At 37.1% G+C, this 26726-nt stretch overlaps 1 protein-coding gene across 1 annotated transcript in view; it reads left to right on the top strand.

Annotated features, from left to right (window-relative positions):
• Positions 1-26726, top strand: part of LOC136036460 (WD repeat-containing protein 5) — a 56384-nt gene that overhangs the window by 22367 nt on the left and 7291 nt on the right. The window contains exons 4-6 of the mRNA XM_065718706.1: positions 5974-6063; positions 9502-9641; positions 26367-26598. Of these exons, the coding sequence (XP_065574778.1) occupies positions 5974-6063; positions 9502-9641; positions 26367-26598 (462 nt within the window). The remainder of the gene's footprint in view (positions 1-5973; positions 6064-9501; positions 9642-26366; positions 26599-26726) is intronic.

Genomic DNA, 26726 nt, shown 5'->3' with positions numbered 1-26726 from the left:
GAAAACATTCTGAAAAGTCATATTAAGAGCTATATTTGTGAGTTTTCAAATATAATTCAAATTTTTTGAGCCCAGGTCTGGTCCCCCTGATTGAAAGGGAAACATTTGAATCATAGAAGCGTATTTTTTTCGTATTTGGCATATTTTTCTTGGAAAAAAACACCAGAAATTCATATTGAGAGCTATATTTTTTATTTTTCCGTTAAAACTCTGTGTAGCGAGGAGGAAACACATAGACATTTGACCGTATGTGAAGATGTCCCATGTTCTAGCAATAAGGATACTCTCGGTTTTATTTTATCTCTGATAGCACATTAAAGATACAAGAGAGTAAAAGACTTTTACTAAAAAAAAACGCATTAAAGAAAATAATTTCCTGAAGAAAAAATACCTCTTACAGTATTACGTAACATCCCTCATATGTTTTGTCATTACATAACATTCACTTGTGCGCCGCCATTCTGAAACACCCACGTGTGTGACGTCAGTTACAAGCGGGGAGGGGGGGGGGTCCCTGACGGGTTCCTCACGGGTCCTTGAACTCTAACAAGTCACGCGAGATTACATCATTTTCAATAAGACTAACTAGTCACGCAAGACTACGTCATTCTCAACATAGGTAAACATTCCCTATGTCATTACATAACAAACAGGTGTGTTTTGGTATTTTGTGACATACATGTGTACTATACCATAACAATCAGGTGTACTGTACCATTTCATAACAAACAAGGGTACCATTGTATTGTTTAAGACCCGCCAGGCGATTAAACAAATCATTGTATAATACATCGTTTTTGTTCTTGAAAAATGAATGTTGGATCACATAACAGCTCACCTTTTTTTGTTTGAAATAACAGGAAATTCCGTTATCTACTATCAACAATGCATAAAAAGGCCCTCTGATTAAATAGGGAAAAAAACCTAATAAATGGGTTATAATTAATGACTTGGTCCCTACTTAGGATGGCACTTAGGGTTTTTCCTTACGTCCTTAGGTTTTTAAATAGTCAATATGATGTAGCGTCTACGTTTGCATCTTGATTGGGAGACCCTCCGTCGGAATATTTTGTAAGGGGCCTGGTGAAATTGGTTCCTAGGGCCCCGGTGGAATTAACTGCTAGGGCCCTGTTGAAATTGGATGCTAGGGCCCTGTTGGAATTGGATGCTATGGCTCTGTTGCAATTAACTGCTAGGGCCCTTTTGGAATTGTCTGCTAGGAGCCCCGGTGTAATTGCTTGCCTGGTCCCCGTTATAATTGGTTGCTAGGACTCCGTTGGAATTGCTCGCTACAGCCCCCCATTTGGTATTCTCCCTAGGGCCCCCGTTGGAGTTGAATGGTAGGACCCTGTTAAAATTGTTTGCTGGGTCCGTTTGGAATTGCTTGCTAGGGCCTCCGAAGGAATTGGTTGCTAGGGGCCCTTTAGAATTGCTCGTTGGGGCCCCGATGAAATTGCTCGCTAGGGTCCCCTTGAAATTAGTTGCTAGGGCTCTGTTGGAGTTGACTGCTAGGGCCCATTGTCTTGAACGGTCCCTACTGGTGGGTGTGAAGGTTTTTCTTGGCCTTAGTAGATTTTTAAACAATCAATAAAAAAAACTATGATGTAATGCGCACGTTTGCATCTTGATTGGCGGGCCCTGAACTCTTACGGGTCCTATTACGTAACAAACAAAGAAGTCTTGAAGAAAATATTTGCATGAGTAAACAAACAATTCCTATAACGTAAATAACACCTGTTTCCTGAAGAAGCTTTAAAAAAATGCCGGGACCCGGATTCAAAGGGTTTACTGGCCGTTTAAAGTGTCTATTGCCATCCTACTGATGATTTGCCTGAAAGATTTTCAAACTTTGTATGAATGAATTTGTGAAGTCATTCCAGCATGAAATCACATGCGCATTGACGCACGCTTAAATGTAGCATGCTTCGGGATTAGACATATCCTCCCCTCGGAAAGACACCTCCTGTGTATTGCTTATTAAGTTTGTTATTAAATGTTAAACGCCGCTAACTTGAGGGAATTTGCCAGATCTTTGGAAGTGGTGATAACAGATCCAAGAAGCAAGTAATTGCAATGAAAACCAGACAGGTTCAAAAAATTAGAACAGGTTTCAAACTCTATATACGAAAATGACGAATTTTGCATTTCTTCCCAAAGAAATAGGTCACGGATGCAAATATGTTTTAATGAAGTACTTTCAATTGTAATATATCCCAAATCCCCTCGTGGAAATGACCAGGAAATTGGTTAAATACATTGCTCCTTCTCCCCTGTGGAATTATACGCATGTGGTCCCATGGTTGGGTTATGTTAGGAAATCGTTCCTTGTAGGGATTTTTCGTGGGGGAAGATAATGAAGGGGGCGCTGGATGAAGGGGGCGCTGGATATCGCAGCATTATTTAAAAAACGATGGGAAATTAAATGAAAAGAACGAAGTCTTTTCAGCTGAAAGTAAGGAGTAACATTAAAGCTTAAAACAAAAAGAAATTATTACATATATGAGGGGGTTCGTCTTTAGATTTTTAAGGACCTGAAAATTTTAAAGGGTGGGATCATCCGCAGGAGGTGTCTTTCCGAGGGAAGGATATGTCTGATCCCGAAGTATACTGTAGTGGAGCGTGCGTCAATGCGCAGGTGATCTCATGCTGGGATGACTTTGCAAATTTTGAAGTTTGAAAGTTTGAAAATCCTTCAGCCAAAGGATCATCAAAAAAGAAAATATAATTAAAAAAAATTTAGAAAAAGAGGTTGATTTTTTAGCAAATAAAAGAAATGAAGCACCAAGACAAATTTAGATACCCCTCCCCCCTAAAAAATGGTAGTGGTGGCTCTGTTTGATTCCAGATAAAGTCCATGGAAAATGTTTGCTCGTACTCTTTAGTCCATATATGTTATTCCTGTGCACATCCGTCATTGAGCAAATTCTCTAAAGTTGAGAGTAATTTCATATTTTCATTTATTTTTATGGCACTTGGTATTAACCAAGTGGCATATAGCGATCGCAAATTCTGTCGTCTGTCTGTCTTTCTGTCTGTCCCGGTTTTGCTACTTTAGGCACTTCCAGGTAAGCTAGGACGATGAAATTTAGCAGGTGTATCAGGGACCGTACCAGATTAAATTAGAAATAGTCGTGTTTGCGATTTGACCATCTGGGGGGGGGGAGTGGGGGGTCGGCTAATTCGGAAAAATAGAAAAAATGAAGTATTTTTAACTTACGAATGGGTGATGGGATCTTAATGAAATTTGATGTTTGGAAGGATATCTTGTCTCAGAGCTCTTATTTTAAATTCCGACCAGATCCAGTGACATTGGGGGGAGGGGAGCTGGGGGGAACATAAAATCTTGGAAAACGCTTAGAATGGAGGGATCGGGATGAAACTTGGTGGGAAAAATAGACAGAAGTCCTAGATATGTGATTGACGTAACCGGAAGGGATCTGCTCCGTTTGGGGGATTTGGGGGGGGGGTAATTCTGAAAATTAGAAAAATGAGATATTTTTAACTTACGAAGGAGTGATTGGATCTTAATCAAATTTGAAGTTTTGCAGAATATTGTGTCTCAGAGCTCTTATTTTAAATCCCGACTGGATCTGGTGATATTGGGGGGAATTGAGGGGGGAACCTAAAATGTCGGAAAACGCTTAGAGTTGAGGGATCGTGATGAAACTTGGTGGGAAAAATAAGCACGAGTCCCAGATACGGGATTGGAATAACCGGAACGGATCTGCTCTCTTTGAGGGAGATGGAGGGAGGATTAATTCTAAAAAAATAGAAAAAATGAGGTGTTTTTGACTTACGAAAGAATGATCGTATAATAATGAAATTTCATATATAGAAGGACCTCGAAACTCAGATTTCTTATTTTAAATCCCGACCTAATCCAGTGTCATTAGGGGGCCGGGCGGGAAATCTTGGAAAACGCTTAAAGCGGAGAGATCAGGATGAAACTTGGCGAAAAGAATAAGCATAAGTCCAAGATAGGTGACTGACATAATCGGACCGCGTCCGCTCTCTTTGGTGGAGTTGGGGGGGGGGAGCAATTCGAAAAATTAGAAAAAATGAGGTATTTCTAACTTACGAACGAATAATGAGATCTTAATGAAATTTGATATCTAGAAGAATCTTGAGCTTTAGAATTTTCGTTTTAATCTCGACCAGATCCGGTGACATTGAAGGGAGTTGGAGGGGGAAACTGGAATTCTTGGAAAACGTTAAAATCGAGGTATCATACGAATGGGTGGTCGGATCTTAATGAAACTTGATATATAGAAGAATCTTAAGTTTAAGATGTTCTATTTTCAAATTCAATCGGATCCGGGGACATAGAGGTTCGGAGGGGAGAAACAGAAATCTTATAAACGGAAAATCTTGGAAAACCCTTAGAGTGGAGAGATCGGGATGAAACTTGATGGGAAGAATAAGCACAAGTTTTAGATACGAGATTGACATAATTGGTACGGATCTGTTCTTTTTGAGGGAGCTGGGGGTTGTTAATTTGGAAAAATCAAAAAAATTGTAGGTATTTTTAACTTAAGAACGGGTGACCGGATCTTAATGAAATTTGATATTTAGAAGGAGCTCATGTCTCAAAGCTCTTATTTCAAATCCCGACCAGATATTTTGACATTGGGGGGAGTTGGATGAGGAAACCGGAAATCTTTGAAAACGCTTATAAATGTCGTAGATACTTGATTGACGTAACCAAACGGGATCCGCTCTCTTTGGTGGAGTTAGGTGGTGGGGCTCAGTTTTTTGGCGATTTTGGTAATTCTGGACGTGCTAGGACGATGAAAATTGATAGGCGTGTCAGGGAGCTGCACAAATTGACTTGATAAAGTCTTTTTCTCCGATTCGACCATCTGGGGGACTGAAGGGAGAGGAAAAATTGAGGTATTTTTAACTTACGAGCGGGTGATCGGATCTTAATGAATTTTCATATTTAGAAGGACCTCGTGACTCAGAGCTCTTATATTAAATCTCGACCGGCATTAAGCCTCTGATTTTCCTTTTAAAGCAATTTATTGATTCTTAGAATTTTGCTAGAATTCATACCATATGAGCTCTTCGCTCTTGGCTCTTTCGACCTCGTCAAAAGTGCCATATGAGCTCTTAGCTCTTGTTTTTAGATCTTAATCTTACATTGTTGTGATAAATCAAGCCTGAAAACTCGTAAAAGAATTAATGTAAAATACAAGTTTGAAAATGAAAAAAAAACAGAATGTTTTTGCATCATATTTTCCGCCTATAATTTGGAATAGTGGTAGTACATTCCAAAACTGCTTCTTTTCTTTACCATTTTCATCTGTCACACTTTCTTTTTGGCTTCTTAATTTTGTATGTGGCGGGAGTTTTCAGCGGGAAGGGGAAATATCTACGGTTGGATTTTCTGTGGGAGGTTAAGTTTCCCGAGAGGAACACGCTTAGCACTGCACTATTCATTGGAGACAACAATTTTTTATAACTGTGGGAGAAGGAACATCCCCCCCCCCCACTTGCGTACGCGTCTGTCTACAGTATTTAGCAGAGATGGCGAACCATCCATTTTCATGAAGCTGAATTTTAAGGCCAACAATCTCTCATTGCGAGAGTAATTGTGGTATTTTTAATTTCATGACCACGTCTTTAAACAGATAAGGCACTTTGTTAATAGTAAGACGTATTATTAAGTTAAATTATTTGAAACAATGTTACAGATTATATTAACTTCTAATTTTGTTTCAATTATAGTGAATTATTATTTTTTTAATCGATTCAGTCCTTTACAAGAGGGGAATCATTTCATCATACAACCTTAAGAAACTTACGAGCCCAAGTTTTTCCTATAAGATTCTGTACATACAATTGTAAGGCCTACTTTGCCCATTATATACATTATTTTAAGTTTGCTATTTGCAAAAACTACCTATGAATAATAGAACAGAAAAATTTACCTGTGAAACGAGAGATTTTTTAAAATTAATATCTCTTTTCCAGGGAAAATGCTTGAAAACACTAAAAGGACATTCAAATTATGTGTTTTGCTGTAACTTCAACCCCCAATCCAATCTGATCGTCTCTGGGTCGGTAAGTATCATCTTAACTGAGGAAGGGATAGTTGTATTGAGGTTTGTATTATTCTTTACAAGGTGGAAATGTCTTCCAACATTTTTAGAGATGCTGAATTTTGTCATGTCATCGAAATCTTCCACCCTTTTATGGGGGAAAGGAGTATGGCTCTTGTTCTGGCAACATCCAATATTTCTCTTTCTAATGGTTATTCATCCACATAAGCTTTTCTCAAAAGCTGGACGTTGAACTAAATCAAAAGACTGTGCGTCCAATTAATTGTCAAAAGGGTTTATCTGCAATATCTCAGGAATAGGGATATCTCGTTTTAGGTGTGTTTCGTTCCGTTATCAATAAGATGACTTCTTAGTTTACTCTTGATAATGTTCATGCTTGAAAAAAGATTTTTCGCATATATTTGTAGGACTGAGCAGGGATACTAATAGGGATACTAAACAACAAACGACATGCTTTTTCAGTTGATCCTAAGAGTCAGGGATACTATTTCAAGCGTTGAAAATTATTGTGTTTTCCTGTTCCAGGTCATTCAAAGCCTACCACTTGTGTTGTGAGCTAAGATTTCATTTTTTCTTCTCTAGTATATCCAATCAAACTTTAAAAAATAGAATTTTGACACCAATAGTTACATGAAAAGAATCGCATTTTAATGCTGATTTTAAATATATAAGTTTCATCCAGTTTAGTCTTACGCATCAAAAGTTATGAGCCTGAGAAAATTTGTCTTATTTTAGAGAATAGGGGGAAACACCCCCTAAAAGTCGTATTATCTTAACGAAAATCACACCGTCGCATTCAGCGCATCATAGAACCCCACCGTAGAAGTTTTGAGCTCCTATCTACAAAAACGTGGATATTCGTATTTTTTGCCAGAAGATGGATCACGGGTGCGTGTTAATTTATTTTTGTTTTCCCAGGGGAGATCTTAGCGACCCAGTGGTCCTAGAATGCTGCAAGAGGGCTCATGCAAACGGGAATTAAAAGTTCTAGTGCCCCTTTTAAGTGACCGAAGAATGGGAGGGCACCTAGGCTCCCTCCCACGCTCTTTGACGCCAAAGTTTTTTTTACTGTTTTAAAAAGTAGAGTTAAGAGAAAGAGTCAAACTTTAGCGTAAAGAGCGGGGCGTTGAGGAGGAAAAGCCCCTTTCATATACTGAGAATTTTTTGTTCGTTTTAAGTTTTAATGTCGGTCCCTACTTTCAGTTAAAGAAAACTTGTTTTTTTTATTTAATCAGTTAAAAAACGTCGAATTTAGAGTGCCATATCTCCTTTTATTAAAATCTAGCAATTGTATTTCAAAGCTACCAATGTCAATTTTTTAAAGCATGACATTTTAAACTCAGCTATCATTAAGAGGATTTTTGACCAATGCTAAAGTCGCTCTGCTATTTTAAATTCCAGAAACCTGAAGCAGAAAAATGCTTCCATATTTAAAATTATTGTTTTATAGCTCCTCAACTATTATCTGAAGTTCCTCAACTGCTCACTTTCTTGCATCACTGGTAGGATATTTAGTGCTAAATGACGCGTGCTTTCTCATAAAGTATCTATCTGAATTTGACTTCTTGTTATGTGCGAATTTCTCCGTAGAAGTAGGACATGTCAGAAGTCCATTCAAGTTTTAGATAAACGCAAAATTCTCGGTCCACTCAACTTTGAACTTGCGATCTCTGTCATCCGTTTATCTTTGTTTTTATTGCAAATAATTTTTTTTTCTAAAGCCACCAGTACAATTTTGTCATCATTATCAACTGATGAAAATATAAATTAAAAAGGTTTTTTTTTAAACAATTTTATTAATATATATAACTGCTCCAAAAAGTTTTTTTTTCATCATCAGAATAACAAAATTTTTAATATGACCAAAAATGAAAGAAAACTCCTATTATTTAGACAAGTAGAAGCTATTGGAAAAATTTGAATACAAATTTTGTACCGGAACCACAAACATACATAGCAAATAAAATAAAATTCTGTAAAAATACCTGTAATATGTGTAGATTGATTGAAAACTACAACAACTCTTTAATAAGAAAGGACAACCGCAGACACAACAAATAAGACAGAACTGTTCACACTTCAACTGTTGATCTGTGATGCCAATTTGTACTTCCAAAACTTAAAAAAAGCTTTCGCATGCTTTTGGTACCTTTGTATCATACCGGCGGATATCTTGCCCAAGTTAGTTTTAAATGATCGTTTCATTAATATTTTGTGTTTCTGTCACCTTCTTGTCTTCGTCATTTAAGGCATCTGCTTTGTTTTTTTTTCCAACTGGTTTTAATTTCCTTAGTAACTCTATTTTGAAAGGTTTATTTCTCTTCTGTATTTTTTTTCTATAATACGGCTTTGCATTCCTGTCGAAAAATCAGTATTTTCTTTTAGTACCTCTTCTTTCCTAAACTTAAGATCATGGTATCATTGTTACTGAACCCCTGTTTAGCTGAACTCCGTTCAACTGAACATTTTTTCCAACTGAACCCTCGGTTTACTTACTCATCCGTGCAACACCTCCGCGCACTCCCACGTAATTCTAAGCTCATTTATATTAACCCCATAATGCTCAACCCTTGTTAAACTCAACCATATTTTACTAAAACAAGTTCAGTTGATTCAACCAAGGGTTGACTTGCGTGGGGATTGAGCTGAATGAGGGTTGTGGGACGAGATTGGGTTGTATTTGGGTTGATTTGCAAGACCATTGAGTTGAATGAAGGTGCAATTTCATGGGGGTGGAGTTGAATGAGAGTTGAGTTAGATAGCAGTTGAGTTGAATGGGTCGAATATAGGGTTGAGGGGCATGGATGTGACTTGAATATGGGTTTTGTTAACTGGGGTAATGTTAACAGTAGTTAGGTCAAAGGGAGGCTCAGTTAAAGAGGGTCGGAGTTGCTCATGGTGTCAGTTTAATGGATTCCAGCAAAAAAGAGTTCAATTGCATGGCAACTGACCCAATTGAAGCTCACAAACTCTGGGCATGAGATCTAAAGTAGCAGAGCCCTTATTGACTCATGACATCCCTCTGATTAGTCAAACTGGGCGTTATTTAGTCGTTCATACCTGTTATTTTAGAGCGTTTGCCGATTAGTGGCAGTTCTTGTCACATTAAAAAATAACGCACTAAAAATATAAAAATCACAGGCATTGCCATCGTCATACAGATTTATTTGTTAACTCAAAGTAACACAAATAGAGTCAAACTAAAACCAAAACATTTAAATATCCCACTTCTTGAAAAAAAATTCAAGTTAAGAAAAAACAAGGGTTGGAGTTGCCCGTGGTGTTAGTTTAATGAGTTTCTGTAAACAAGGGTGCAGTTTTACGGCAACCAAAAATCCTACTCGATGTTGTTTTATCTGTGTTATGTTTTATATGTTTTTATGTTGTTTCTGGATTTTCTTTCGCCTTCTTACCTTCGTTTGTTTGTTGTTTATACTAGTTTGATGAAAGTGTTCGGCTGTGGGATGTCAAAACAGGAAAGTGTCTGAAGACTCTGCCGGCTCATTCAGACCCTGTCAGTGCTGTACATTTCAACAGAGATGGCTCACTTATCGTTTCAAGTAGTTTTGATGGCTTGTGGTAAGTATCTTTTTTGTAAGATGATTAGTCAAATTGTATTGCCAAATCCACACTCCCTAGCAAATGCGTACCAAGGATTTTTCGGATGGGGGGGGGGGTGTATTTTTTAGATTAGAAAGGGGGAATGGGCTATAAAAACTGTAAAAAGACCAAAAAGGTGTGTATGTGCATTTTTTTTTGTTAATTTTTACGAGTCTGACAAATATCCCTCCCCTTATTTGGATACGGCTTTGTCGTCAAATGACTTACTGGTTCAGGTGATATTAATGACATGTGGTAAACTTTTTTTTCAGATATTCTACTCACTTATTGGTTTCAATGGTTTTGATGGCCTTTAGTAAAAAATCTTATGGAAAAAATTACTCTCACTAAGTGCTCTATTTAAAATGTATTTGTTGTTTCGAGAATTGTTTATATCTTTAGAGGTGACGGACAATAGTAATTTCCCCCCTCTAGCTTTTGAAGAATACTCATTCCAGGGGAAAAATGTCTTTTCTTTTGCTTTTTCGTTCCGAAAACTCTAAAAAAACACGGAATTTGTCCATCTCTAGGGACTGAAAAACACATATTGGTCCCATCTCTCCCCCAGTATTCTTGTGAATCGGCGCAACTTTGTGTGGAGCCTGTTAAAAAGCTCATGTATTGTACTGTTCATTTCCATGGGAAATTGTTTTATTAATGAAATAAATTTATTGGTGAATACTCAATAGATTGTGTGGTGCCTGATGTTTTCGAGATAGTTTTTGAAAGAAAGGTTTATGGAGAGATTTTGAGATTTTTTGGGCCCTAAAGTAACTATCCCTAAAAGTAAGAAATGCCAGTATTTTATTGTTCTCTTTATTGGTAGTAACGGAATGCTGCTTTTTGCCACATATTTTTTATTATTTTTTTTTTTTTACCAGTGATCATATGAACTGGCAGCAGAACTCTGTGATTGAAAAATTATTAAGTTTGTGAAAAACAACAAAATAAAAATATGACAATTAAATGGGGGGAATCCTATATTACAGAAAGTTTGTGCTTTCATGAGCATAAATTTTAGTGTTTCATTGTTCTGTTTATTAATAGTAACAGAACACCGTGTTCTTGCCAAATATTTTAAGGATTTTTGAACTTCTACGAAAAATCCTTCATATTATGAGCCAATAACTTATATTTAATTATTGCTCCAAGGCAAAAAAGCTTTCAAAGGAGAAATAAGTTTGGTTTAATAAGTGTAAATCTGTAGACATATTAATTTGTATTAGAACATGTACAGTATTTGCTTTGTAGAGCAAAATATTTAGTATTTGAAAATATTTTTACTGGTATGTAGCTGGACACTGTCTTTTGCCCACATATCTTTTAGGGCTTCGGAAATGTTCGAAAAACCAGTCATATTATGCGCCAATAGCATCTTTTTTACCTCTATTTTTACTCAAACAACAAAGACGAAGATTCCAAAATTAGAAACAAAATTTTCTACACTGATTTTTCTGTGATAAACTACAAGTGTGCGATTTGACGAGAAGACATTATTGTAACTTAATGTTTTTCTTGTTGGCAGTAACATAACACTGGCCTCTCGACACGTACTTCTAGGGTTTTTATGGTACTTGGTATCTACCAAGTGACATATAGCGATCGCAAATTTTGTCGGTCTGTTTGTCCCGGTTTTGATACTTTAGGCATTTCTAGGTAAGCTAGGACGATGAAAGTTGGCGGGCTTATCAGGAACCAGAACAGATTAAATTAGAAAGTGTCGTTTCCTCGATTCGACCATCTGGGGGGAGTGGTGGACGGTTAAATCGGAAAAATTAGAAAAAATGAGGGATTTATAAATTACGAAGGGGTGATCGCATCTTAATGAAATTTGATGTTTGGAAGGATATTGTGTCTGAGAGCTATTATTTTAAATCCCGACCGGATCTGGTGACACTGGGGAGACCGAAAATCTTTGATAACGCTTAATGTGGAGGGATCGGTATGAAATTTTGTGGGAAAATAAGCTACAGTCCTAGATGTGTGATTGTCATAACTGGAACGGATCCGCTCTCTTTGGGTGAGCTGGGGGGAAAGGGTTAATTCTAAAAAATTAAAAAAATGAATTATTTTTTACTTACGAAGGAGTAATAGGATCTTAGTGAAATTTCATATTTAGAAGGACCTCGTAACTCCAATCTCTTATTTTAAATCCCGACCGGATCCAGTGTCATTGGGGGAGAGGAGACGGGAAATCTTGGAAAACGCTTAAAGCGGAGAGATCAGGATGAAACTTGCTGGCAAGAATAAGCAAAAGGCCAAGATATACGACGGAAATAATCGGACTGGATCCGCTCTCTTTGGTGTGGTTGGAGGGGGGGCGGGGAGTAATTCGGAAAAATTAGAAAAAATGTGGTATTTGTAACTTACGAACAGGTGATCAGATCTTAATGAAATTTGATTTTTAGAAGGATTTAGTTCTTTAAAACTCTTATTCTCAATCCAGACCGGATCTGGTGACATTGGAGGTAGCTGGAGGGGGAACCGGAAATCTTAGAAACCGGAAATCTTGGAAAAACCTTAGAGTGGAGAGATCGGGATGAAACTTGATGGGAAGAATAAGCACAAGTTATAGATACGTGATTGACATAATTGGAACGGATCCGTTCTCTTTAGGGGAGCTGGGGGCTGTTAATTTGGAAAAACTAGAAAAATTGAGATATTTTAATTTAAGAATGGGTGACCGTATCTTAATGAAATTTGATATTTAGAAGGAACTCATGTCTCAGAGTTCTTATTTCAAATCTCGACCAGGTCTGTTTACATTGGAGGGAGTTGGAGGGGGAAACCGGAAATCTTGGAAAACGCTTATAAATGTCGTAGATACATGATTCACGTAACCGGACTGGATCCACTCTCTTTGGGGATTTTAGGGGGTGGGGCTCAGTGCTCTGGCGAGTTTGGCTCTTCTGGACGTGCTAGGACGATAAAAATTGGTAGGCGTGTGAGTGAGCTGCACAAATTGATATAATAAAGTCGTTTTCCCCGATTCGACCATCTGTGGGGCTGCTGGGAGAGGAAAAATTAGAAAAATTGAGGTATTTTTTAGCTTACGAACTGGTGATCAGATCTTAATTAATTTTAATGTTTAGAAGGATATCGTGACTCAGAGCTCTAATTTTAAATCCCGACCGGCATTAAGCCTCTGATTTTCCTTTTAAAGCAATCTGTTGATTTTTAGAATTTTGCCAGAGCTCATACCATATGAGTTCTTGGCTCTTCCGACCTCGTCACAAGTGCCATTTGAGCTCTTAGCTCTTGGTAATTATTTGTAACAATAGACGATTATAATAATAGACTAGGGATAGTATGTTCTTTGATCAGCTGAATTCAAGTGTTTTATGGTTCTAATATTTGCCTAGATCATCGATAAGGATATAGGTTCTATATAGGTAATATGTTCATGTTTTATTTGTTAACATGAACAGAATACTCTCTTCTTTCCATATATATTTTAAGGTTTCTGAATTTTTCTGGAAAAACTAGCATACCCTGTGCCGGCGTCATCTATGGAGATTCAAACTTTTAAGACGAACAGTTACGTAGTGTTGAATAGAGGGTGGCTTTTGCGAATCTCTCGGAAACACTCCTGCTCCTTTGCACGCTTCGAAAACCATTTGAAAGCGAAAATTGGGAAATTAAAGACGATGCTTGAAGCCTGAAAACAAGTGGAATCACGAAAAACCTACTATCTATCTTACTTGCACTTTGAAAAGGGAACTGGAGCTTTTACGTGTGTCACAAAAACTGTATTATACAAGTGTAGCCATGTTATTCCACGGTTTTTTGCACTGTTTGAAAATTACACCAGAAATGTTGTTTCCAGTTCCACTTTCTATGACATGTCTGGATCCACTTTCTGAAAAAGTTGGAAGCGTTTCCAAGTCGCAAAAAGCCGAATGGAAAGTTGTTCCTCTCTTTCTTGTCCCCGGAAACACATGGGGAGAGTTTCAGGGTCTGCTTTCCTAGTCCCAAAAACTGTTTTTAGGTGTAAACTCATAAATTTGTGAATTTTTAAAAGACTATGAACATTATGTGCTTTGATGAGCAAAAGTTTCGTTTAAAGTTGTCTGATAAACGTTTCCTAAAATGTGCCAACACCATCCATTTTACTAAAAAGAAAAGAAAGACTGAATTGGGATGACTCCTTAAAAGTATTGATTTGTAATAAATTAGACACAGCAGGGTCGTGTTCAGGGAGAGATCTTTTGAGTCTTGAAAAACCTGATCTCTCAAAAATCTTTAGGCACTTCTTATTTAAGTTGTAAATTTTTTTTGGCACTTTTTTCTAACTTAGTTCAACTCGAAGGATTTTATTGTCAAACACCTTACATGGCCATGCGGATCAGTGTCAGGTCTTATCACAGTAAGAGATAAGGCATTAAAAATATAAAAATTGCAGGCATTCCCATCTTCATACTAATTTACATGCTAACTCGAAGTAGCACAGAGTCAAACGAAACCTAAGACATTTAAATATCCCACTTCTTGAAAAAATTAAATAAAAAAATTCAAGTTAAAAAAAAACAACTTTAAAATCGACTTTAAAAGAATTTTAAAATGACATTAAAAAAAAATAATGAACTAAAAAAATATATATAAACAATTGTGGATGAATCACTGTAACATTATAGAACTATATAAGGAGGGAACGAAACTACGTAACGCATATGGCGTGCTGTTAGGGGCTGAATTTTAAACTAAAATTGTATATAATGTAGTCTTTGATGGGGAGTTCTTGCGTTTCCCATTCCCTTCTTTCGAAATTAGGCAGCTGTGCAAGAAGCAAGGGAAAATTTCCACCAAAACTTGCTTTTGTTGTATAATGAATTATTGCAGAAAGGGGATTTCCAAAGGGTTTGGAAACAAGCTACCATTAATCCAATTAGGAAAAAAGGAAAACCTTCAGAAAAATCCTCCTCTTACATACCTATATCTCTGCTTCCAGTTCTTAGGAAAATAATAGAAAAGATGGTCCGGAAGAGACTGGAATGGTCTGTAGAAAAAAAATTACCTCTTCCCACAATCACAATCGGGGTTTAGAAAAGGAATGTCAACACTTGACGGAATCATGTGTCCTGAAGAAGCCATCCGAGCATCCATGGAACAAGGGCAAAATTATACTAATCTTATTGGTGGTAGTCTCAACGCTCTACCCTCATACTAGTCTCAACCCTCTGCTTTTCTGCTGATGATATGCGGAAGATGTCACTATTTGAGAATGGGGACGGTCAATTGAGGAACTGGAGGCTAATCTACAAAAAAAAAACATACTTGAACTAGAAGCTTTCTCAGAAACGATGTCCCTGCCAATGGTGGCCATTAAAACGGAAGCAGCAATCTTCCATGATAAACGAAATGTCCGAACACCACAGCTTAACATGAAAGGCACGTTAATTCAGCTTGAAGCTAACCCTGTATTTTAGGATTAACTTAGGATCAACGACTCACATGGAATGCTCGAGTCAAAGCTGTGAAGGGCCAAACAAGGAAAGCGTAGGTTTTGCTAACTTTTCCCCGCAATTTAAGAGTAAATACTCGGTAGGTACCTCTACGGCTCTTGCAACAGAACCCTCCTCTTATTTTGCTTTTCCACCCAACTTCTTACCATTTTCAGGACATCTTTTATAAAATATCGAGATTTCAGAAAAAATCAATAATCCTCTTTAAGATCCATCTCTCTTCTTGGGAGGTCTGCTTCTAGCAAGAGATTAATAACTTCCTGAAATCCCAATTTCTTGGTGGTGTTTTTAAACTCAGAGGATATTGTTCCTGACTTTGGGCATTTAAACAGGAGACGCTGAATAGTTTTGATTGTCGATGCGCATCAGAAAAAGGCTTAGGTGTTTTTATCCACAAGTGTTCATCCCTTCTGAGAATCATTGCTTGGCTCTTAATCCTCAGAAACGCCAAGTTATCCCTTTGGCCTTTGAATATGACCTTTAACGGTTAACAGTGAAATTATCTTCAATTTTTAAGTCTCTGTGCATTCCTAAGGGTGATAGATGCAGAGTTTTGGCTATTCAAGAAGACCTGTGGATTTCTTCGTTTACCAGTTTGTCGACCCCCTCGTTAAAAGGTTTGCCCTGGTGACTGGGGACGTGTCGGAAAGCTAGTTCTACCTCCTCCTTGGCAAGGGTTATTAATTCTCGCAACCGATGAACATCTCAGTTATTAACTTCAAAATGATTTTTCTTAATAATTTTTAAAGAAGATTAGGAGTCTGAGAATACAACTGCCTTTTTCCTGTGAGAAGGGTTAGCGTGGACAACTTTCAGAGCCTCGAATCAAACAATCAATCAATATTTATTAATTCAAATTAAAAATGTACAAAAACAATATTATGCCCCAACAGAGAGCAGAGCTCGTAAGGCTGGGGAAGTATATTGCAGCTATTTTAGCCATGAAGACAGAGGAACTGTCGGCGGGGCAGTTTCGAAATGTGGAGGTTTAGGTGGAGGATGACTGCAGCTGCAGCTGCTTCACCTGCTTGTACGGAACCGTCAGTATAAATTTCCAGGAACTCATTGAACTCTGTCAATCTCGTTTTTTTGGAATTCCGCTTGGGTTATTGCTAGAGGGATTATTTGCTGTTTTTCCACAGTTATAGATTTGAAAATTAATATTGAGAAGAAAGTCACTAAGGCTAGGAATAAGTGAAAATGAATAGGTGACGTTGGGTGACGAAAAGATTGTTCAGGTGGGAAGCTTCACTTATCTTAGTAGTATCAAACAGTTCGTGGTAACGAACTGTAGTAAGGAGCGACCCGGCTCAATAGTAACCGAAACTCTAAAAAATGGAGTTTTGATACCAATAGTTACATCAAAAGAATCGCATTTTAATGCTGATTTTAAATATATAAGTTTCATCAAGATCAGTTGTACCCATCGAAAGATACGAGCCTGAGAAAATTCGCCTCATTTTAGAAAATAGGGGGAAACACCCCCTAAAAGTCATACAATCTTAACAAAAATCACACCATCAGATTCAGCGTATCAGAGAACCTTATTGTAGAAGTTTCAAGCGCCTATCCGCAAAAATATGGAATTTCGCATTTTTTGCCAGAAGACAGATCACGGATGCGTGTTTATTTATTTTTTTTTTTCAGGGGTGATTGTATGGACTGAGTGATCCTAGAATGTCATGAGAGGGCTCATTCTAACGGAAATGAAAAGTTCTAGTGGCCTTTTTAAGTGACCAAAAAATTGGAGGGCACCTAGGCCCCCTCCCACGCTCATTTTTCCCAGAAGTCACCGGATCAAAATTCTGAGATAGCCATTTTATTCACCATAGTCGGAAAACGTAATAACTATGTCCTTAGGGACGACTTACTCCCCCGCAGTCCCCGTGGGAGGGGCTGCAAGTTACAAACTTTGACCTGTGTTTCCATATAGTAATGGTTACTGGGAAGTGTACAGACGTTTTCAGGTGGATTTTTTTGGTTTAGGGGGAGAGTTGAGGGGGGGGGGGGTTACGTGGGAGGGTTTTTCCATGGAGGAACTTTTCATGGGGGAAGAGAATTTAATGAAGGGGGCGCGGGATTTTCTAGCATTGTTTGAAAAAACAATGAAAAAATAAATATGAAAAGTTTTTTCTACTGAAAGTAAGGAGCCGCATTAAAACTTAAAACGAACAAAAATTATTACGCATATGAGGGGGTTTACCTCCTCGATATACCTCACTCTTTACGCTAAAGTATTTTTAGTAGTTTCAACTATTCATTCTACGGCCTTTGTGATTCGGAGGTCATTTTTAAGGAATTGGGACATTTAAGCTTTAGTGTAAAGAGCTAGGTATCGACGAGGGTTGAACCCCCTCATATACGCAATAAAAACATACGAATATAGAAGTTCGCAACGTAAGTTAATTCGTAAGTTACGTATTATTTTTACCAATGAAAACGTTTGTAAAAAATTAAAAGTTCTAGTTGCCTTTTTAAGTAACCAAAAAATTGGACGGGAACTAGGCCTCCTCCTTCACTCCTTTTTCTCAAAGTCTTCCGATTAATTGCAATTAATTAATATGCAATTTGTGTTTTAATTATTTATGTGCGGAGAGCCAAGATCAAAACAGGCATTAATTCAAAAACGTCCATAAATTAAATAAAAAAAACAAGTTTTTTTAAATGAAAGTAAGGAGCAACATTAAAACTTAAAACGAACAGAAATTAATCCGTATATGAAAGGGGCTTTGCTTGGTTTGACATTTGGAAATAAAAGTATCCCATGCTCCAAGTCTCCCTGAAGATTAAATACTCATTTCTCAAATGTTAAGGGATATAGTGGGTGGTGTGAGCCATATGCCTGAATCTTTGTAAAATAACTTAGTGATAGCATTTATCTCCGTTTAACTATAAAAGAAAATTCAGCTTGTTAGTGAACTTTCACTCCCTTTTGAGTGGGGGGGCGAAGCGCAAAGACAGTTCCAAGAGATATATTTTAAAGAGTTTCTAGCTTTGCTATCGTGGTTCTTCTACAAATGATGTATACTATCAGTCCATAATCATTTTTTGATCTGATAAACGTCTAATAATAATCCAACGAAACTTCGGGAGAATATGCCCTGTAGAAGGAATTAAATCGTTAAAGGACTGATATTCTTTTCACAAGAAGCCCAATTAGTTTCTTTCCCCCTTTGAAGAACATAAATTCAGTATCTTGGAGGAGAATGAGCCAACTTCGAAGCCAGAAGGACCCGGACGATGAAGTCCAAGTACTTTCTAACGAAAAAGAATATAATCTTCGGTTTCGAGTCTGCACGTTTCCCTGTTAATTAAGCATAGAAAACAAGTGAAAATACAAGTACGATTAAATAGGAATAAACCTATAGACTTGTTAAGTCTAATATATTAGATAGTTCGTACTTTAACGAGTAGAAATTTAGTATTTTATTGCTCTATTTTTTAGTAGTACCAGAATACTGTCTTGTTCCTGCGTATTTTTTCTATTCTTGATCGTCCTGGAAAGTCATTCATAATATATGTTAGCACCTTCTATTTCAACCCTATTTTTGCTCAAAGAACGAAAATGATTGCAAAGACAAGAACGCATGGCTTGGGGCAAACCCATTGACTTGTTAATATGTAATATACCACAAATGGCAAGTATTATCAGGATTTTTAAATTCTTTTGGAAAAGCCAATCATAATATGTACTTTCACCATCTATCTTAGCTCTATTAAAGCTAAAAGAACGAAAACGGCTAAGCCTTCAATGCGAAGAGATAAGTACGGTTGAATAAGGGCTAAGCTAACTTGTTTAAAAAGGCAAAATACTTATATCGTTTCATTATTAGTTTCAGATCAATCCATATACTGAGCCAGAATTATGGTATTACTTGGACTTTTTTATAATTTTAGCTTGTTCAAAAAGGACATAATACTTATATTGTTTGATTTATTAGCCTCAGATCTACCAGTTGACTGTGTCAGAATTGTGGTATTAGTTTGTCTTTCTTATAATTTTTAACTCGATCAAAAAGAACAAAATAATTATAACGTTTCATCTATTAGTCTCAGATCTATCCATTTACTGTACCAAAATTATGATATTCCTAGGACTTTTTTATGGTTTTTACCTCGTTCGAAAAGGACAAAATACTTCTATCGTTTGATTTATTAGTCTCAGAATCATCCAATTACTGAACCAGAATTATGGTGTTACTTGGATTTTTTTTTTTTTTTTTTTTTTTTTTTTTTTTTTTTTTTTTTTTTTTTTTTTTTTTTTTTTACTCGATCAGAAACGACAAAATACTTTTATCGTTTCATTTCTTAGTCTCAGATTTATCCCATCACTGAGCCAGAATTATGGTATTACTTGGACTTTTTTATGATTTTTAACTCATTCAAAAAGGACAAAATACTTATGTGGTTTGATTTATTAGTTTTAGATCTATCCATATTCTGAGCCAGAATTATGGTATTACTTGGAGTTTTTTATGATTTTTAACTCATTCATAAAGGACAAAATACTTATTTGGTTTGATTTATTAGTTTCAGATCTATCCATACACTGAGCCAGAATTATGGTATTACTTGGAATTTTTATGGTTTTAACTTGTTCGAGAAGGACAAAATACCTATATGGTTTAATTTATTAGCTTCAGATCTATCCATATAAAAAAAGGTAAAGGATACGGCATTAGACTTTACAATCCCTACCGGCGGTGCTGATCTCCGTATCTTAGCCCTTCAGCCAGGAATCGCAATGGGGGGCTGGGGGCCAACCATCCTGTGCTTTCGCACACCCTTCCTGTTTACCTTCCCCAGATTTCTCCAGGTACCCATTTAGAGCAGGGTCGACTCTGGCTAAGTTTACAGAGTCACGTCACTGACCCCCGTCCCAAACTAAATAATTGGGTTGCTCTGGGATTTGAACCTGCGTCCTCTCAAACGAAGGATCCTGAATCCAGCGCACCCAGGTGTGGTGTACCTTCAACTAAATTTCAGTTTTGATTTTTTTTTTTTTTTTAAGTCAAGCCAAAACTCCTTTCAGCAGCTCTCTTACATCAAAAAATAGCTTGTTTAACAGGCTACCTCTGAGTAATTTATTTCTCTTTCATGTGTTAATACTAAATAACGTGCCATTGATTTTATAAGACTTAGTTATTTGGTTCAAGCTACCCCACCCCGGGTACCTTGAACCTCCCCATGGGGCATGATGAACCAGTATGATTTATTTTTTTATTGATTGATTTCAGTTATATAAAAGTACAAAGCTATAAAAAATCAGCTATAAAAAGTAAAAAACACAAAAAGCATCTTATTTAAGTGAAAATGATGCAAGGTTTATACCAAAAGAAGCCTCCCTGATTGGCAGTATGTTTCACCAACAGGATAGGAGGTGAAGTACCACGTCAGGCTTCATAACAAATGACACCTCATCCGTAGGAATAAATTTCTCATTGCCCAAGTGCTTCAAAAACTTCACTTCAATGTCCAACTGTCGATGAGCAATACCTCAGCAACAAAGTGGGCTACCAGTGACTTTCTGAAGTGCAACAAGCACATAGTCTCCCGCCTCTATATCAGCATTTTGCAAGCTGCCAATACCTTCTTCTTCGATATCCATTGTAAGACTCTCTTTGCTTTCACAATATTCTGGTTCCTGCCCTTCCTCTGAACTACTGTCGGACATGTAAGAGAGATTTTTTCACGCTTTTGCTAAAGCTCTAAGTGGGCAATCAGTAGGATCACTAGATGTGCTCATTTTCTTACTTACTGCATTCGTTTTTCCCAGCTTTTTCTGATGCCTTCCAGCCAGTCAATTCCAGCAAGCTCGTTTTTTGAAGCCTTCCAGCCGGTCAATTCCAGCAAGTTCATTTTCCTTCCATGTTTTGGGCACCGTTGCACCAATAGAGGAAGCATACTCAAAAGCCAGCCTCCTTGCTTGTCTTTTTGTCATACCCTAATGCATCTTGGATGTTGTTACAAGGTACTTGCTGTGCAAGCCCTCTTGTTCTCTGGTGAATATCATGTTGGTTTTTCCATAGTCTGGGCAGAAATCATCTTTATCCTTGTTGTGCTTCTTAAGGTACCCTAATAGAGTAGAATGACTTATGCCGTACGAACGAGCTGTTTCTTGTGGTTTTGCTCCTTCAACAACGTCTAGGATCTGAAAATATGATACAAATTCTACAATTGTCTTAAAAAAGATAATTAAGAAGAGTAAGTAAAAGTTAAGTTTACGGGCCTGTAAGTAAAAGGTAAGCCTATAGTCCAGTAAGTAAAAGGTAGGCCTATAAGCCTATAAGTAAAAGGTAGGCCTATCAAAGTACTGAGTAGATCATGGGGCAGGATCAACCACTGGTTCATTATTCCCCATTGCAAGTGGTTTTATCAATCCCCCATGGCATAATAATTCTTAAAAAAGTGCTAGCTAAAAAAGTATTAAATAGAACTTAGATCACAAACCACAGTCTTAAAGCGAAGATATCAATTCATTAGATATAGGCCTACCGGTAATCAGCAAGATCTAACAAATTCTTCCCCCGAAAAGTAAACAGCTAATGAAAAACAAAATATTTACTTTACCTGCAGAAAACAATCTTTTTAGCATTGATATAACATTGATCTTTTTAGCATAGCAGGTGATACGTCCCCAGTTTCTGGCACCCTCTGGTTCGACGTACCCTACTCTCCCCTATAGTTTTACTTGTACTTTTTTATGGTTTTTAACTCGTTTAAAAAGGACAAAATCCTTATATGGTTTCATTTATTAGTCTCAGATCTATCCATTCACCTGGCCAGAATTATGGTGGTGCTTGGACTCGATATGATTTTTAACTGGTTTAAAAAGGACAAAATACTTGTATTGTTTTATTTATTAGTCTCAGATTTATCCAATCACTGAACCAGAATTATGGTATTGCTTGGATTTTTTATGGTGTTGCTTGGACTTTTTTTTACGATTCATTCTTAACTCGTTCGAAAAGAACAAAATACTTTTATTGCTTGATTTATTAGTCTTAATTCTATTCATTTACTGAGCCAGAATTATGGTATTACTCTGACTTTTTTATGATTTTAACTTGTTCAAAAAGGACAAAATACTTGTATCGTTTCATTTATTAGTCTCAGATGTACTCATTTAATGAACCAGAATTATGGTATTACTTGGACTTTTTTTATGATTTTAATTTGTTCAGAAAAGACAAAAAACTTGTATCGTTTCATTTATTAGTCTCAGATCCATCCATTCATCCAGCCAAAATTACAGTAATGCTTAGGCTTTTTCTAGGAGGAGATTCCAAACTTGCTTAAAAAATAGGGAAATTGTCCTTTTTTCAACCATTTTCAATCACTTATCCGCGCATTTTAAACCTGAAAAAGTATGTACACCAGATGTCAACATGTAAATTCGGAAGATGGATATAGCTGAATGTCAGCTATGGAATAATGTGAAAATAGTTTCTCTTCATCTACTACTCCAAAGACCAGAGGGAAGCAAGAAAATAATATGTAAAAAATTACACAGGTAGCATAAACCTCAAGAAAAGAAAAGAAAAATGAAAAAAAGTGGAATGCGTAAAGTAGTCTTCTACATGTCTTTCCAGAAAGACAAGTAAATGCATGATGTCTGTTTGCCTGCTCTTCTATTGTTCTATATTTTCTAGATTCAGGTTATAAATATATCTCTATAAGATATTAGGCAATTCTTAGCGAGTAATAACATAGGAATGATTTATGTCATTTTTATTGTTTTATTAATCTTTCTTTCTTGTTTAACACGGTAGTACATAAGCTGATCAAGTAAAAATTAACGGATTCTAAGAACTTTGTTTAATGTACAGGTGAATATGGGTAAAGTTAGAATGGAATGGAGTGGCATTATGGAATGATATTAATTCCGTAATAATGGAGCGAGATTGGATTCTCTGAGCTGAAAAATGGAAAAGATGAAATTGAGGCCAAATTTTCAGCATTTTACCGAGATATTTACCGAGTTTAGGCCATGTTTTTAAAGTATAAATATACATTTCAAGAATTGTACTAGCTGTGTTGGGAAATATTTCGGCAATATTTTGAATTGCCCTTGACAAGGAATTACCAAGGCATAGCATCGTCCTTATTTAGGGAATAATTCACATAGATCCCCGGAATCATATCTATTTTCTTATTAATCGGGCGTTTCCAACACCAAGACCGTATTCAGGGGGCTCTACTTCTTAAAACCGCTTTTTACTGTTTTAAGAAGTAGAGTTAGGAGAAGGAATCAAACTTTAGCGTAAAGAGCGAGGCGTTGAGGAGGAAAAGCCCCTTTCATATACGGAGTAATTTCTGTTCGTTTTAAGTTGTAATACCGCTCCTTACTTTCATTTAAAAAACTTTTTTTTTTATTTAATCTCAATAAGAATCACGTTTTCTTCGCCTACGGATTTTTTTTTTCGTCAAAATATTTTCACGAAATTCCCTATGTGGCCACACATTTTCAGAAACAATAAAAGTAAACCATTTAAGGTTACATCCTTTTGAAGATCCATCACTAATTCTTACAATTAGTTAGAGATTACACGGTTTTCTTTATTTTAAACTAGCCTCTCGTTATTTTTATGGCACTTGGTATTAACCAAGTAACATATAGCAATCGCAAATTCTGTCGGTCCCGGTTTCGCTACTTTAGGCACTTCCAGGTAAGCTAGGACGATGAAATTTGGCAGGTGTATCAGGGACCGGACCAGATTAAATTAGAAATAGTCGTTTTCCCGATTTGACCATGAGTGGGGGGCCCGTTAATTCGGAAAAAAGAAGAAAAATTGAAGTATTTTTAACAGCGGCTGATCAGATCTTAATGAAATTTGATGTTTGGAAGGATATCGTGTCTCAGAGCTGTTATTTTAAATCCCCACCGGATCTGGTAATATTGGAGGGAGTTGGGAGGGGGAAACCTAAAATCATGGAAAACACATAGAGTGGAGGGATTGGGATGAAACTTAGTGGGAAAAATAAGCACAAGTCCTAGATACATGATTGACATAATCGGAATGGATACTCTCTCTTTGGGGTAGTTAAGGGGGGGGGGTTAATTCGGAAAAATTAGAAAAAATGTAGTATTTTTAATTTACGAACGGGTGATTGGATCTCAATAGAAAATTTGATATTTAGAAGTATATCGTTTCTCAGAGCTCTTACTTTAAATCCCGACCGAATCTGTTGACATTGGGGGGGAGTTGGGAGGGGCAAACCTAAAACTTGGAAAACACTTAGAGTGGAGGGGTCGTGATGAAACTTGGTGGGAAAAATAAGCACAATTCCTAGATACATGATTGACATAACTGGGACGGATCCGCTCTCTTTGGGGTAGTTGTGGGGTTGGGGGTAATTCGGAAAAAATAGAAAAAATGAGGTATTTTTAACTTACGAATGGGTGATTGGATCTCAATGAAATTTAATCTTTAGAAGGATATTGTGTCTCAGAGCTCTTATTTTAAATCCCCACTGGATCTGGTGACATTGGGGGGAGTTGGGAGGGAGAAACCTAAAACATGGAAAACACTTAGAGTGGAGGGATCGTGATGAAACTTGTTTGGAAAAATAAGCACAATTCCTAGATACATGATTGAAACAACCGGAACGGATCCGCCCTCTTTGGGGTAGTTGGGGGGGGGTTTAATTCTGAAAAATTAGAAAAAATGAGGTTTTTTAACTTACGAACGGATAATCGGATCTCAATGAAATTTGATATTTAGAAAGATATCGTGTCTCAAAGCTCTTATTTTAAATCTCGACGGGATCTGGTGACTCTGGGGGGAGTTTGGGGTGTGGGAACCTAAAATCATGGAAAACGCTTAGATTGGAGGGATCGGAATGAAACCTGGTGGGAAAAATAAGCAGAAGTCTTAGATACGTGATTTACATAATTGGAACGGATCCGTTCTAATGGGGGGGGGGGCGTTAATTCTGAAAAATTAGAAAAAATGACGTATTTTTAACTTACGAAGGAGTGATCGCATCTTCATGAAACTTCTTATTTAGAAAGACATTATAACTCAGATCTCTTATTTTAAATCTCAACCGGATCCAGCGTAATTGGGAGGGGTCCAGTTCCGGGGACCGGAAATCTTAGAAAATACTTAAAGCGGTGAGATCAGGCTGAAACTGGATGGGAAGAATGAAAACTTGTCTAAGATACGTGACTGACATAACATGACCGGATCTGCTCTCTTCGGTGGAGTTGGGGGGGGGGGTAATTTTGAAAATTGAGGTATTTGTAACTTACAAAAGGGTGTCCAGATCTTAATGAAATTTGATATTTAGAACGATCTTGTGTTCTAAAGCTCTAATTTTAAATTCCGACCAAATCATGTGACATTGAAGGGAGTTGGAGGGGAAAACTGGAATTCATGGAAAACGGGAATATTGGGGTATTCTTATCTTACGAATAGGTGATCGGATCTTAATGAAATTTGATATATTAGAAGGAATTCATGTCTGAGAGCTCTTATTTCAAATCCCAACCAGATCTTTGACATTGGGGGGAGTTGGAGGGGGAAATCTTGGAAAACACTTGGAGTGGAAGAATTGGAATTAAGCTTGGTGGATAGAATAAGCAAATGTCCTTGATACGTGATTGACGGAACCGTACTGGATTCGCTCTCTTTGGGGGAGTTGGCGGCAGGGGTTCAGTGATTTGCCGAGTCAGGTGCTTCTGGATGTGCTAGGACGATGAAAATCGGTAGGTGTGTCAGAGACCTGCAAAAATTGACTTGATAAAGTCGTTTTCCCCGATTCGACTATCTGGGGGGCTAAAGGGAGAGGAAAAACTAGAAAAACTTATGTATTTATAACTTACGAGTTGGTGATCGGATCTTAATGAATTTTGAAATTTAGAAGGACATCGTGACTCAGAGCTCTCATTTTAAATCCTGACCAGCATTAAGCCTCTTATTTTCCTTTTAAATCAATCTATTGATTCATAAAATTTTGTTAGAGCTCATACCATATGATCTCTTGGCTCTTAGCTCTTCTCGCCTCGTCACAAGTGCCATATGAGCTCTTAGCTCTTGTTTTAAACTTTTGACAAATTTAAGCTCCCCTGTCATTGTTTGCCAAAGCTGTTTTGGGTACCCTATGTATTGGAAAATTCGCTAATAGTCCCTTTGTCTTTGAAATGGTCAGCCGACGCTAGACCTCGCAAAATTATTTTAAGGTATGGGATTCCTGGCCTGTTAAGCTAACGTCTTTCTAATTTTTAATTCTTTTTTAGTCGGATATGGGACACAGCCTCCGGTCAATGTTTGAAAACGCTAATTGATGATGACAACCCTCCGGTGTCTTTTGTCAAATTTTCTCCGAACGGAAAGTATATACTGGCAGCAACACTAGACAACACATTAAAATTATGGGATTACAACAAGGGAAAGTGTCTGAAGCTTTACAGTAGCCATAGGAATGAAAAATATTGTATATTTGCGAATTTTTCTGTCACTGGTGGAAAGGTATCCCTTTTTATTATATTTTATGCGCATTCGATAAATAAATTACTGTGTGATTTAATATTGTAAGGGGATTAGGGAGCACTTTAAGAAAAAAAATGTGTGCTAAAAAAAACCTGCCTCCTTCCAGC

Source organism: Artemia franciscana, chromosome 2 (assembly GCF_032884065.1).
Source record: "Artemia franciscana chromosome 2, ASM3288406v1, whole genome shotgun sequence".
NCBI classification, from domain to species: Eukaryota; Metazoa; Arthropoda; class Branchiopoda; order Anostraca; family Artemiidae; genus Artemia; species Artemia franciscana.
Note: the sequence above shows the minus strand (reverse complement) of the source record. Positions and strands in the feature narration are given on the sequence as shown.